This window comes from Canis lupus, chromosome 36, assembly GCF_003254725.2.
Source record: "Canis lupus dingo isolate Sandy chromosome 36, ASM325472v2, whole genome shotgun sequence".
NCBI classification, from domain to species: Eukaryota; Metazoa; Chordata; class Mammalia; order Carnivora; family Canidae; genus Canis; species Canis lupus.
In genome coordinates this window covers 7266486-7282431 of record NC_064278.1, presented here as the reverse complement: position 1 = coordinate 7282431, position 15946 = coordinate 7266486, and the positions used below count along the sequence as shown (strand labels likewise).

The window sequence follows — 15946 nt, the reverse complement described above, 5'->3', positions numbered from 1 at the left end:
CATTTCCTTTTAAAAGAGAATTTATAGAGTAATACAGGATATCCATTTGTTCTGTGTTTTTGTAGATCCTATTTTTGTCTATTTGGCATCCATTAATCACAGGACTACGTGTGGTAACTACATTTTCCTATTTTCGATATTATTAATGATCTGGCATTTGGAGCCTTACAGTCTCAGGGAGAGATTACCCCTTTCAGGGCTAGCTAAATCCCAAAGATAACTAACAACTTGCCTACAAAATATATTTTTCATATACAAACCAACTAATCCCAAATCTATACCACCAACTTTCTCCTCATCTAACTCACACAACCAAACCAATAGTTCTCCTGCCCTAAATTATCCCAGGGCCAGGTACCAGACAACCAGAGACATTGATAGCCCAACACCCACCACCATTATTTAAACTAGGCAATTCTAAACTGTTTACCTGCTTTGCCTTGCCTTGCCTTTCCATATAATGGCTCTGGCCTGAACTTTTCCTTGCTTCTGTCTTCTACCATCTCATCAAAAGCTATCACTTCCCCTTGACCCTGCCATGGCATAGAGCAAGTCCCTCTTCAGAGACTTGTTAGTATAACATGGCTTTTTGGAGCCTCTCCTGTGTTATTTTTGCATAACTAAAACTTCCTACCTTTGGCCCACACCTCTCTATGCCCTCTTCTCCACATGCCCTAGCAACTACTCTTCTACTCTCTGCTTCTATGTATTTGACTATCTTAGATTCCACATATAAATGAGATCATGCAGTATTTGTCTTTCCATGTCTGGCTTATTTCACTCAGTATTATGTCCTCCTCAATTGTTTCTGAGTATTCAATTATTACTTCTAAAAATCAAATGGTCTCTAACTCTCCTGCCTAATCACTTACTGTGAAATGTTAGACAGATTAAGATCCATCTGTTCTTATCTTATTGTAACCTCACTGTCGTTTCAAATTGTGTTCTGAAAAGTTCCCCAAATCTTTAATGTATAAATTTTATGTTGTTTAGTTTGTGTGTTTATTTTGTCATTGAAGAATGGTCGCTAAGGATGGAAATTTTTGTTTTCCTCTGCTTCTCCTTTCTCCTCTTGTGACCACACCTAATTATCTCATAAAAGGCCACAGAATACTGAAACTATTGATGTCATAAGATAATCTGAATTATCTTTGAGTCTTATTTATTTGTGCTCATCTTATTCTCCCTTTTTCGTGGATCGTTTACAGAAAAACATTATTATCAAAACAGGGCAAAATGTTTCTTAAGCCCATGATTGGCATATTTTACTATACCTTCCTATGTAAGTGGAATCCTTGCTGCATTTCTTAAAAGGCAGAAAAGCTACTTGTTTTCCTTCTTCATTCTTATCTAATAGGAAGGCTGCCAAAAGGTAAGTAACGTATGTGAATCAATTAAAATTTTAGATGCATTAAAATATATGAACCATTCATGTATTAATGTTTGCATTAAAGTTCAATTGCATTTTGTGAAGCACCCTTGCTTCTTGTTTTCTAAATATGCAGGTACTTTTTGAGATAAATGTAAATATGTGTTTATGAAGTATTGAAACATAATCACCAGACTATTGTCTTATAGAACAATCTGCGATTCAATAAACTTTTGAAGCCTTTTCATTCCCATTTCAAGATATTTTCTGAACCAAAATAAACACCAGGAAAGTATATTTTTCCAAGAAAAATTGATTCTAATGTCAAAAGTTTTGATGTAACTTGAAAGTTAGATGGTAGAATTCATTCCAAAATATTTGACCTACTTGAAATCAAGAGAGCTACAGAGCTAACTAGATCCTTTCCCCGAGATACAGCACTGTCCTACGGAATCAAAGATATAAGCCCTTTTTTAATCGGATCATCCAACCATTTCTAAAGATCCTGGGAGAAATCTGTTTAGATAAGAAAGCCATATAATCCAGGAGTCCTAATCTAAAATATATAATGAATTTAAAGTATGTAAAAAGAAGTGGAATAATATTTTTAAATCATAAAAGAAAATAAGTGAAATTATAAGCTACTTGAAGCAATTCTATGAAAGGTTCATCTTTTTTAAAGCTGGGTTCAAGGTTGACCCAGCATGTTTTAAATGGATATACCAGGGCACCTGGGTGGCTTAGTGGTTGAGCATCTGTCTTTGGCTCAGGTCGTGATCCCAGGGTCCTGTGGGAGCCTGCTTCTCCCTCTGCCTATCTCCGATCTCTCTCTGTGTCTCTCATGAATAAATAAATAAAATCTTTTTTAAATAAATAAATAAATGGACGCACCATAGATAGAATTTCCTGAATTTTGTTTTGTTTTGTTTTTTTGTTTTTGTTTTTTTTTTTTTTAGAATTTCCTGAATTATGAGAAAGCTTCACTGATCTTTTAAATGGACAAAGTTGATATTAAATTCATCATTCTGCATTCTTGTCCTCATAAAGATTTGACAAAATATTATATTACAGAAATGGTCTGTACTGTAAATTCCAGTTCCTTTCATTAGATTGGCACTAGTATCTAAACAGTTTCTAATATCAAGCTATGAGATAGCTTGATTTTAAGCTCAAGATTTGTTGTTGTTTAGCTCTTATGATAACCATTTATAATGGATATTTATGTTAAAGACTAAATAGAAAGTACTAGCTTACAATGCCAAGATAAATGTAAAACAATTACTGTTGTAGAACTATTTACCGAATTATTTGATTTAAAGTAAATTAACCCTAATCTCAGTTCTTAAAAACTAATTATATTTTTCAAGCCACATAAACATAAAAAGAATTATTAAATAAGAGAGTTATTAGCACAGTCCAAATTATCATGTTTTATTTAAGTAACAACATATAGGAAGGCCTAAAATTTTTACTTTTGTCAGGTTTGTCATCTATCAGGGTCCTCAGGTAATTCTTCAACATGGTTTTGGTGACATGAAAGGTCCTGGATGGTTCAAATAAGAATAACAGTCTCTTCTTAATGAGTGATAAAGATGAAAGTTCTGTACAAGAGAATCATCCTAATGCAACAAATAAAACCTGACTGCCTATCATAAACTAATAATCAGTAAGGCTGAGAAAAAGAATAAGACACTGAAACACCTTATGAATTAGACCTTTCTGAACTTCAGTCTATTTTTTTTTATTTTAAAGAATATCTGTGGTTTTGAAGAAGTAGGGGTATGATTTCATTCAAAGATGACCCAAAATTTTCATGGCCAAAATGGTATCTAGTATGGACCTACAATAAAGGGGTTAGAGTTTCATATCTTCACTGTACAAAGGAGTCCTGTATAAAAAAAGATAAGCTAGTGACTATAAGCAGCATTTCAGTAATAATCTGAATAAAGGAACAAATTGAAGAATTTTCCAAATAGTTCAACGTTCTTCTGAACTGTGATTAAAAAAAAAAAAAAAAACTTCATATAGAAACACTACCTAAAGTTGGAAATGGAATACAGAAGAAAGTGTTAGCAAAATGTTGCCAATTGTCAACATTTTAAAAATACCTGTGAGGTTTCTAGTGCAAATAAAAACTGGTTATATAATCTTTCTGGAAGGAATTTTGGCAATATTTATACATAGCCTTAAAAATTGGCCTAGTAGCTCCTTGAAGAAATGACCCATTCCAGGGCTGAGGCAGAAAAAATAAAAGAGGACCCTGGAAAATCTTAATGCCAGACACTAAGGAAGTGCTCAAAAAAGAATGAAAGCATGCTGAAAGGATAAGAGCCAGTTGAAGGAGCTCCTAATGTCCAAAGATGAAAACTTTTCAGCAATAAAATTGGAATTGAGATGGCCCACAGAATAAAATAAATATCTCTGAGTCCATACTGAAATAAGCAATTGAATGAATAAATGGAGAATAAGTGACAGCTCGTTCCTACAGAAAAATCCGACTTTCTGCATGCAGAATGAATGAAACAGAAAATCACCAATATGCAAATACCACAGTAATAAATAAGTAAAAGCAGGAAATAGTCAATGAAGAATGCTAAAATTTGTGGACAAAAGGCTGAGGAATAACAGGACATTTGCCATAGTCTTCAAGTATCTCCCCCAAGATATCCATTATTACAAAGGGGAGATTATTAATTTTACAGTAGAAAACCCATCAGACACCTCAGTAATCAAGGTTAACATCCCCAAAAAGACATCATCTATCTCCTGCTATAACTCACTGAGAAGGAAACATCTCTTTAGTGGTATTCTTGGCAATAAATGCATAACCCCAATCTCATTATGAGAACCTCACAAACATAAATGGAGAGATAATCTACCAAAAAAAATAGCCCTGTACCCTTCAAGAGTTGCCAAAGTTATGAAAAATAGAGAAATACTGAATGATTCACAAATTGGAGATGATTAAATAGACATGATATCTAACACACAAAATGGGATCCTGGAACAGAAAAAATGACAAGAGTCCTTTGACACTCTAATAAATACTGTGGTTTATTTAGTAGAATTGTACTAATTATGTTCATCTCCTTTTGCTTATTAACTACAATTATGTAAGATGTTAATATTATGGCAAAGTGAATGAAAAGTACATGGGAACACTTTGTACTATTTTTGCAATTATTGTGTAAGTGCAAAATTTATCTCAAAATAAAAAGCTAAAAAAATAACAAAATTAATGCTTTCTTTTATATTTACTTTTCTATGTTTTCTTACCTACTCTAAAAAATAAGTATTAATTTTAGAATTAGGAAAAATGTATTTTATTAAGTTTACCAGATTATATTATTGGCTTGTATAATATTACTGTCAAATGGATATATTAAGGTATTAAATAAGCAATATTAAATAAATAATTCATTATTGAATTAACTATGCATATTGGGTATAAAAATCTTTGGTGCAATTATTTGCAATCAAAGGAGAATATTATTCCAATACTCATAACAATGATAGCTACCATTTTTGAGTAATTACTCCGAACAGTATAACTCATATGTAAATATGTATAATAATTACACACTTTATGTATATACATAATATGTACACAATTGAATGTGTATACATATTATGTACATACATACATAATTATGTACATAATTTATTGATTCTCATGAGCCTGTGAGGTAGATATTATTATTGTTATCATTCCTATTTTATAGGTAAGAAAAGTGAGGCTTTGAACAGCTGGGAAATTTGCCAAAGCTGGCATACATACTTAATTGAAACAGTTGGAACTGTCTGACTCCAAAGTTTAAGCTCTTGACAACTGATGCCTACTAGTGTTGCTGCTTAGTATATTATCCACTATATGTTTAAGAAGGATTTGTATGCACTTGGCTGTCTTAGAGAGCAGCACAAAATTATGTGAAATTGATTCCACTTTTAAGAATCTAGCACTCTGGGGATCCCTGGATGGCTCAGAGGTTTGGCGCCTGCCTGCAGCCCAGGATGTGATCCTGGAGTCCTGGGATCAAGTCCTACATCAGGCTTCCTGCATGGAGCCTGCTTCTCCTCTGTCTGTGTCTCTCCCTCTCTTTCTCTCTCTCTCTGTGTCTCTCATGAATAAATAAAATCTTTTAAAAAAAGGAATCTAGCACTCTAAGAAAACATTTATATGTATGTGTATTTATATATGAGTAAAGGTAATTTTATATACACATATAAATTGCAAAGTGATACTAATATGTAACAAATGCCAAATGAGCAAAATGAGTAGCAAGGATTTTGTAATCCATTATGATTTGTAAAAAATAGTTCTCTTTATTTTTTTTGCAAGATTTGGTCTTCTAGCATTCCCACAGCTAAGATAATTCAGACAAACTATAAGTTTTCAGCTAATTTTTTAAAGTAAATATTCTCAAACTTCAGTGCACATAAGAATAACCTAGAGCATTTTTATATTTCTTGTTTATTGGGACCACCTCCTTGATATTCAAGGCTTCAATGACTAAGGCCCAGAACTTACATTTTTAATGAGCCCTCTCAGATGATTCTCATTCAGGTGTTTCTTGAGTTTAAAGTTTCAATAACAATCCCTTCATTTAAGAGAAAAAAAATATATCTTCTGGAAGTGCTCTGTAATATTATATAATATCAGATTTTTTGGAAGGCATTTATATCATAACATTATTCATTAATAAAACAAGAAGTACATGATACGCACTTAAATAACAAATTATATTATATATTAAGTCTATGTCTTGATGTCTACATGTTTTTCCATTTTTAACCACAATCTTGTTTCTGCACAAATCCAAAGAGTTTGGATAGGCTTATTCCAAGTGCAGCTTAAATACCAACAGAAAATCACCTCTGTACTAACGTAAGGAACAGAATGAATCTAACAATAATGAAATGTGCTTCAGCAGCAGAGCTATGTTTTGACTCCATCTGGTAGTTGTTATATACCTAACTACTTTCTATGGCACTTGCTTTCTGGAATGTGCCTGGATAAGACTATGTTATCATCTTTGATATCAAAGCCACATTAACAAAAAAAAGTCATTAGGAAGCAATCACTTTCTCTAAAATCTTGGTTTCTCAGAATAAGCAAGAAGAAGCACAGGTACAAATAAGTGTTGGAGGCACTCCAGCAACCTAACACATTCAATATGCAATGAGAAAATTCTTCTTAAAAAAAAAAAACTTGTTTATTAGATCCTTGTGCATAATTTTCATGATGAATGATCAAGTCTTGATACTGATATATCAACTTTATCACTAAGTTAAAACCATACCAAGTCCTTGGCTATAATACATTCTCACTCTATCCCACTCAATCCCGTAGTTTAATCTCTATTTCCATCCTCTTAGAAGACTTCTGGAGTCCTGAACTATTTGGAAATGGCCTATGCTTAACATAGGGACTTGTATGTAAATGGTATCCAGAATTTTTTGTGTCATCCTTGATATAGTACATAGGAGATATAGTACATAGAAGTCCTCACTAAAAAAAATAAAACTACAAAACATTGCCATAAGAAATTATTTAAGATGTAAATACATAGAGAGACAGTCCATATATATGTTTAGGAAGACTCAATATTGCCAAGATGGCAATTCTCCCCAAGTTGATCTGTAAGTTTAAAATAATCTCTATCAAAATCTTTGCAAGGTTTTTATAGAAATCAATAAATAGATCCTAAAATTCATATGGAAATGCAAAGGACCTAAAATTGCCAAACAATTTAGAAAAATAAGAGCAAAGATGAACATTTTACTATAAAACTTCAATAATCAAGACAATGGGGTATTAGGGTAAGGAAATGCACATGGATAAACAGAATAGAACTCAGAGCCCAGAAAAAATAACCTTCTACTGATAGTTACTTTCAACAAAGCTGCCAAGAAAACACAATGGAAAAGGTGGCCTTTTCCACAAAAGGTGCTTGGGCAATTAGCTATCTACACTCAAAGAATTTAGATTCTAATCTCACACCATACACAAAAATTAATTCAAAATGGATCGTTGAACTACATGTATGAACAGAAACTATAAAACACCTAGGAAAAAACATACAATAAAAAAATCTTTGTAAGCGTGGTTTAGGCAGAGTTCTTAGATTCAATACCAAAACCAAAATCAATAAAAGAAAAAACATAAATTGCACTTTGTCAAAATTAAAAACTTTTGTATTCTAAAAGTCACCATTAAGAAAGTTAAGACAAGGGCATCCCTGGGTGGCTCAGCGGTTTAGCGCCTGACTTCGGCCCAGGGTGTGGTCCTTGAGTTTCCGGATCGAGTCCCATGTCAGGCTCCCTGCATGGAGCCCGCTTCTCCCTCTCCCTGTGTCCTGCCTCTCTCTCTCTCTCTCTCTCTCTCTCTCTCTCTCTGTGTGTCTCATGAATAAATAAAATCTTAAAAAAAAAAAAAAGGTTAAGACAAGACCAGACAGTGAGAGAATATTTGCAAATCATATTTCTGACAAGGAAGTTGTATCCAATACATATATATAAAAGAAAACTCTTATAAGTCAAGAAGACAACAAATAACCAATTTGAAAATGGAACAAAATATTTTAATAGACATTTCATCAAAGAAGATCTACAAATGGCTAACAAGCACATAAAAAGATATTCAACACCATTAGTGCTATAGACTGAGTTTCTGTTTCCCCAAAATTTGTATATTTTGGGAATATATATTTGAGGGAACCTAACCCTCAAAGCCTTGGTATTATAAGGTAGGGCCTTTGGGAGATGATTAGGTCTTTAATAAAAGAGGCCCCAGAGAGCTCCCCTCCCCCTGTGCCATGTGAGAACATAGCTGAAAGATGGCCATCTATATAAACCAGGAATAGGCTCTCATCAGATACTAAATCTGCTGTTCCTTGATCTTGGACTTCATAGCCTCCAGAACTGTGCAAAATACATTTTTGTTTTTAATAAACCACCCAGTCTATCGATTTTGTTATAGTAACCAAAATGGACTAAGACAATTAGTCATTATGAAAATGCAAATCAAATCACAACAGCATATCACTTCGCACTCATTAGAATGACTAGTCAAAAAAGAGAGACAATATCAAGTGTTGGCAAAAATGTGGAGAAGCCAAAACCCTTATATTATGGTACAGCTGGTACATATAAAAAGGCACAACCTCACTGAAAAAGAGTCTCACAATTTCTTTGAACATTATAAATAAACTCATTATATGATCCAATAATTCCACTCATAGGACTCCACCCAAGAGAAATGTAAATATATGTCTACACGGAGACACACAGCATGAAAATTTATAGCATCATCATTTATAATAGCCAAAAGTTACAAACTATACAAATGACCAAACTCTCAATAAGCAAAATGTCTGTCATCCATACAATGTAATACTCCCCAGTAATAAAAAGGAACAAACTTCTGATACACGCCACAACATGAATGAATGTCAACAATGGTTCACTTCAGTGAAGACAGCCAGATGCAAAAGACTGCCTACTGCAATTCCACTTATATTAAATGTCCAGAGAAGCCAAATCTACAAAGGCAAAAAGCAAATCAGCAAAATGTAGATTAATTATTGAATAGGGTCAGAAGTGGATGTTAACTACACATGGGCTAGAAGAAGCTTTGGGGGATGATAAGATGTTCTAAAATGGATTGCAGTGATGGTTGGTCAGCTCTGTGAATTTACTGACAATCACTGAATTGTGCACTTAGAATGGGAGCATTTATGATATATAAATTACATGTATGTATATATTATGATATGTAAAAAAATCTCCTTAAGCATCATAAGATCTAAGAAGAAACATACTTTGAAAATCACTATAAAATGATTGATAATGAATAGATGTTTTCTTTGGAGTTTGACTTATTATAAACTATAGTAACATAATAACTATATGAGGCTAAACCAACAATGACCTTAAGTGTTGATAACACAAAGTAAGGTATAATGGGAAAAAAAGTATTTTTCTAGAAACTTAGTTGTTTTGAATTTTTTATGTTAAATTTTAAAGTATATTATGAGAAAGTTCAGAAAAATGATTTGAAGAAGAAAATAACAATTTGACCCAAGTTAGATAGTCCTCTTCCTCTCTTGTACTTAGGATATGCTATCTACTCTCTTAACTCATCTTTGAAGATAAATTCCAAAAGACCCCTAGGTCTGCAAATAGTTTATGGAAACCTTGACCAACCTCAGCATTGTCTTGACAAAAAGAATAATTTTATATTAGAGACTATCTAGGGTGTGTATATATGTATATATGTGGGGGGGTGTTGTAAATTTTCATGAATATTCCATTTGCCCTCTTCTTGATTTTTTTTAAGATTTTATTTATTTATTCATGAGAGACACAGAGAGAGGCAGAGACACAGGCAGAGGGAGAAGTAGGCTCCATGCAGGGAGCCGGATGTGGGACTCGAACCGGGAACCCGGGATTGATCATGCCTGAGCCAAAGGCAGGCACTCAACCACTGAGTCACCCAAGCGTCCCTCCCTCTTCTTGATTTATATAAATATGACTTATATAAGAGTATAAGTGGCTCAGCGGTTGAGCGCCTGCCTTTGGCTCAGGGCATGATCCCAGGGTCCTGGGATCAAGTCCTGCATGAGGCTCCCTACAGGGAGCCTTCTTCTCCCTCTGGCTATGTATGTCTCTGCCTCTCTCTGTGTCTCTCATGAATAAATAAATAAAATCTTTACAAAAAAAAAAAAGAATTGCTTAGATCCTCAACTTTTTCTCTGTTAGTGATAATGATTAAACAATAACTTATCTTCTTTGCAATTTTTTAAGTAAAATTCAACATTTTGCAAGATACAATTTAGTATTATTCAGTGTTTATACAAACATCACTACTATGTAACTCCAAAATATTTCCATCACTCAAAAAAGAAACCAGTAGATGTTAGCAATCACTCTCCAATTTTGTCCCAGACCCTGGCAACCACTAATCTACTTTAGTCTCTAAGGATTTGCCTCTTCTGAACTTTTCATATAAATGGAATCATGCAATGTGGCCTGCAGTGCCTTACATTTTATAACGTCCTATATCATAGCGCTTTTGCTTTTGAAGATGTAGATGAGAAAGCCCATTTTATAATGGTCTTCCTTTTTTTAATTGACTCTGATTAAAAAGAAAAGAGTTGCTTTTTAATTAGATACAATATTCTCAAATCCTAACTCAGTATTTATTAGCTATGTGAACCTGGGTAACTTACTCAATTTTCTCAGGCTCAGTTTCTTATCTGTAAGGCTGGATAACATTAGCAACCTTTCAGGATTATCATGAACACTAGAGATGTCTGTGCTTAATGTGAACCTGAGCAGTATCTATTAGTACTGAGCAATATCTATTAGACAAATCATAAAGATTGTCTAATTACCATCATGATTTTAATCTGGCACTCAGATATTTACTCTATGCTACAAGAGGGACTATACAAAGGTGGAAAGTATCAAGAGATTTGGACTCTAGGCCATGCTCTGACATTAACTAGTATAAGCAGAATGCCCTTAAATACATCTTCTCTTCTCTCTGGCGTCCAGTTTCACCTCGTGTGAGTTAAGGAATTAGTCCAAAATATGCAATTGAACTCTACAGTCCTTTTCCGACTAAAACATTTATGGTTCCATCAAATAGATGCATTAAATACTAGTTATTGCCTTATTCTAAATATAAACAACATACCCCCAAGGAGTATCTGAAACAACTCTTTTAAGTAGGACATATATTAGAATTTTAACTTACATTTATTTTATCTAAAAATAAATAAAACTTAACTAATATTACCATACAGATTGAAAGTGGTATCTTCATAGAAAGTCAAATGATCAAATGTCATGTACCCTGGGTATGAGAAAGGAAGGCTGGATTTCTCTACACAGAAGTGTTGAGAGTGGCATCCACATTTCCCCATTCACCTGAAGCATCGCTCTAGGTGCTATAGTCCACGTCCAGTTTAGACTTCTGAAGCAACCATCATCTCAAGGTTAGAAAGAAATGCCTTAGAGTTGTGATTATTTTTTTGGCCATGCTCACTGACTCTATGTGAGTTCCAGACCTTTGTCCAGACCTTTTTCCAGATATTTTCTAATTCTCCATCAAAAATTACCTCACTTCCTCATCTGACCTCAATACTATCATAAACTTAATACTTGTAGGCTTTAGACCCTACCACTCATTAGCAGCTTTGACATCCTGTACATATATTTAATTTTATAGTCACTCACCATTGTAGAGTGATAATTCAAGTTACAACGGGGAAAATGAGAATTGATTTCTTATACTGCATCTTGCTCTCTATGTATTAGCATGAGAGTATGTTTTCTTTAAATTAGTATTATAATCTAAATTACAATTCACGTAAAATAAAAATATTAATATTATGTAGCCAACCTAGGTATTATTTTTGTTACTTGGACATTTTAGTCCCATTTCTCTTTCCCTAATTTAATAATATAGAGGTTTTTCATAACTTTTTTTCACAAAGCAATAAACTGGGCCATTTGGAAATCCAGAATTCACATTTTAAAAGGTGCTATATTCCCCCATCTACTATATACCAGCAAATTACCTTTAAAAAGTGATCTTCAGTTCCATACCTCAGGACAGTTTTATAAGCAAGTTAAATTTAAAATAAATTCCTTTTAGGACATCGGAATTTCAGAAGGGGTCCAACATGGAACCACTACAATATCATCCAAAATGAATGGCATGAGATAAAAACATTTGTTGTAAAAATATTCTCTTAGGAGTCTCTTCCATGCTAGTAATTTAAAGATTGTCAGGTTACTACTAGAAGCCAACTCAACACCGAAAGTGAAATATATGAAGTCCTATGCAATATCCTAAATTCCTGCCTTCATACTTTCAAAAGATTGGTTCTATCTTTACTAAAGTGGTACCACTATCATTAGTATTACATATAGTCTCCGTATCTACCTGTGTCAAACAGCTTATAACAGTGATTAAATATTTGAGGAGAAAACAGTAGATTCTCTCAAAAAGTTAAATTAAGCTCTAGCTCTAGACTAGCTAGATTGTGAGCCCCATGTGGGCAGGGTTTTTGTTCATCTTGTTCATTGCTATATTCCCAGCCTCAAGAATATGTTTGGCCAACAACAGGCTTTTAATAAATGAAAGAATCTTCTATCACAGCTTGATCCATAGCTTCCGACAAAACAGGTGCTATCAAAGCCAGACTGCATTCTGGGCCTAGAAGAACTGAATATCCTAACCCTTAAGAGTGACAAGAACCTCTAAAATGCAAAAATGCCCTGCTCAACAAAAGAAAATTATCTTTAAAGCTCCCTGGGGAGGACTGAGAAAAAAGGAAATATGTCAGGACCTCTTCCTTCACTCACACCCTTAAAATGTACTTTATACACAATAAATGAAGGCAAACCTGGGAGACTTAAAAGGAATCTTTTTCTCCCTTTCCTCCCTATTAGCAGCTAACTTTTATTCAGAACTTACTAAATGACAGATACTTCACACAGGTTATTTGATTCAGCCCTTACAAAACCCAAGAGATATGTACCATTCCCTTCCCATTTTTCAGTTGAAGAAAGTAAAGCTTACCACTTCCCTGAGATAAATAAATAGCAGTGCTAGGACCTACTAGACTATGTTTTTAAATACTATGCCATATTGCCTCTTACATAATTATTTGCAAAGTCATCTGATTAATTTTCTAAAACAGAATCCAAAGCCATTTCTTCCTTTCTCTTCCAAGTATAAAAACTCCAGTCCAGGATCTGATTATGATAAGCCTGATTAATAATGTAATGTAAAAAAAAAATAGTGCTTTTTTTTTCTGAACTAGTTTCAGGAGACCTATATTCTAGTCCTGGCTTCAATACTATGTGACCCTAGACATGTTATTCCAGTTCCCTGTGCCTCAAGTTCTCATTTTTAAAATTTAAATTAATAAAACCTGTTTTACTTAACATGATTGTTTTAAAAACTAAAAAAAAAATGTATAAAAGCAATTGGAGAAGCTGAAAATACTATATAAGTATAAAATTGGGCCAGTAATTCAGCATCCTTTCTAGTCTCTCAAGTTTATTTTTCATATAATGAACTGCTGGCATGATCTCTTTTTTTTTTTTTGTCATTAAACTATGCAACTTTGTAACTATTCTGTACAAGCCATTATACACATAAAATGCAATCTTTGACTCTTCAAAAATTTCCACCAGATTGATTATTAATCTCCTTTTCTGGTCAAATTTGTATTTTCTCTATTCTCTTAAGCTACACTCTGATTACCCCTCTAGCCCAATAATGTTGTCCCCTTCTAAATGTCTCCAGTTGATCCTCATTTCATCCCAAGCCCTTTAAGTGTTACCTACAAGTGACAGCTCATATGCCACATCAAACTGACTTCAGCCTGCTTTTCTAGGACAACTTCCAAACCCCTTTCCTCTCAAAAAAAGGAAATGTTTTTTTCCCTATATCTTAACCTTTTCTGAATCTCCATCCATCAATTCCTATGCATAGTCCCTTCCTTTTATTCAAAGAAGGATGATTCTCTGATATGCTTTCCATCCTTCATTCTGAATACCCACAGGATCCTAATTTATGTATCCATTCAAGTTTGGGAAGATAGATAAATCTTTTACTCTCATTTTTACAAAACAAATCTACTTTGATCCCTAAAGGAATGTCTCTACTTTTAAGCAGACAGACTAATTGATATGCTTCTTCTTTTTTCCCCCTCACTGCCCCTGCTCTTCATTTAGGCTCCATTCCTGGTGGTGATGCCTGCATCCTTCCCATCCTCCTGCTCCCTCCCGGCCCAAATCTAGCGTCCTGAGGAGAACTGAGCATGCTCAGTAGCCACAGCCAATTCCGGGATGCAAACTGGCATCTTTTGCAGATTTTGAGCCCAGCAGGAGAGGTAAGGCCCTAAAAATACAGTGGCCCAGCATTTGCCCACTCCCCCTGAGGTATCATTTGATGTAAAGATGTGTTCAAAGCCTAGGAATGGACTTGGAAATGGACAGCTTGCTGCCAGTCCCTAGCCTGCAAGGTGGGTCACCAACCTGAGTAACAGACAGCTGAGAACAGCCCCTCTTTCTGATTTGGTGCAGGGAGGAGATGTCTGCTGCTCTGAGCTGTGATAGTGCTGATAGATGGCTGAAAGCTTGCATTTGGCATCTCTGTTGCGTCAAGAAAATACTGTTGTTGTTGTTGTTGTTTTCTTTTTTTCCTTGAACACAGCAACATCAGCTGCTCCCGGCTGAGAAAGATGTTGCCTGAAGAGCTACAAAGTCTGTGAGCCAGCCAGAGAGATTGTGGAGAGGATAAGCAAACCAACTACTTACCCAAGAATTAGATCGAGGGAGGTGTCTGAAGACCCAGAAATAAACAGGCTTTTTCTAAATGACAACTCAGGAGCCTCTCATATATTCAAAGCTGAATTGTCTGCTGGTCCCCCCAAGATGCACACCTCCTTTATATGTGAACTATGACACATTTCCTTTTAAGAGAGACTGACTGACAGAAAACACACACACACACACACACACACACACACACACACACAATCCTCCTGTTCTCCTTTCCCCTGGTTTCTGCAGACTAAATCTCTAGAGCTGCAACAGCAGCAGATTCCCTTACCTCACTGCCAGGGGGATGAGGCATAGGGAGAAAATTTAGCATGAATGGAATATGATTTTTAAAAAGTGGGGGAGGGGGTTTCTTTGCAGGGTCTTCAGCCTCCACTGAACAGCCTGAGAAACACAGAGGCAGAAACAAGCAGGACGAGAGACACACAGCTGCCCCTGCTGCTAAAACCCAGCCATCTCCTCCAACAGCAGCAAACATGAGACATTTCATCACCGTAGTGCATCCATATTGAGAAGAGGGGGGGAAAATCATGTGCTTTGCGTTATGCATTTCAGTCACCCGAGATGGGAGGAGACCCCTGTCCATATGCCGAGGGAGCCATCCACCACCCCAAGTGCGATCACCCTAGCCGGCGACCGCTTGCCTGACAGGTTTCGCAGCAAACGCGGTTAATCTGTGACAGCAGGTGGTCTCTTACCGTAGGCAGCAGCGGCTCCATTTGAGCTCCCTGGTCTTTAATCTCCATGTCCTGTAATGCCTCTGGAATAAGCACCCTCCTCTGCAGTGTCTTCAGTGTCCTACACCCGGCCCGGCACTCGCTCTGCTTAGTATTCGGATCAGGTACCTCTGAAGCAGGAGGAGGTTGCACACTCCAACTCACCAGAGTCACATGGCTCCTACTCACTCGGGCTGCCGGCCAGGTTCTGCACTGAACGCCTCGGATCCCCGGGCCAGGGACAGAGATCTCCCAAGCCCTGTGTCACTGCCCACACCTGGCTGCTGCTGTCAAATACAGCCTGCAAAGCCGCAAGTCTGGTGGGCGCGAAGGATCTCCCCCAAGAGCTAACTTCCTATACAGACTGGTCCAGGGTGGACTCCAACCAGCTCAGCCAGGTCTTAACAATCTGAGGCAATTCACTGCATTCCCAGAACCTCATAGGACACATTATTCAAATAAAAGGATGTTAGTAAGGGGTACTAAATGTCCTGCT

General features: G+C 35.6%; 1 protein-coding gene and 1 long non-coding RNA gene across 2 annotated transcripts in view; one reads left to right on the top strand and one right to left on the bottom strand.

The window, feature by feature from the left end:
• The window catches only part of SLC4A10 (solute carrier family 4 member 10), a 286086-nt gene extending 270362 nt beyond the window's left edge, over positions 1-15724 (bottom strand). The window contains exon 1 of the mRNA XM_049106281.1: positions 15433-15724. Coding sequence (XP_048962238.1) covers positions 15433-15480 — 48 coding nt within the window. The 5' untranslated portion in view covers positions 15481-15724. The remainder of the gene's footprint in view (positions 1-15432) is intronic.
• On the top strand, positions 1167-14822 carry LOC112674682 (uncharacterized). Its single transcript, XR_003145503.3, has 3 exons — positions 1167-1372; positions 14126-14283; positions 14607-14822. It is a non-coding gene; the product is annotated as an uncharacterized LOC112674682 (long non-coding RNA).
• Positions 15725-15946: the final 222 nt, after the last annotated feature.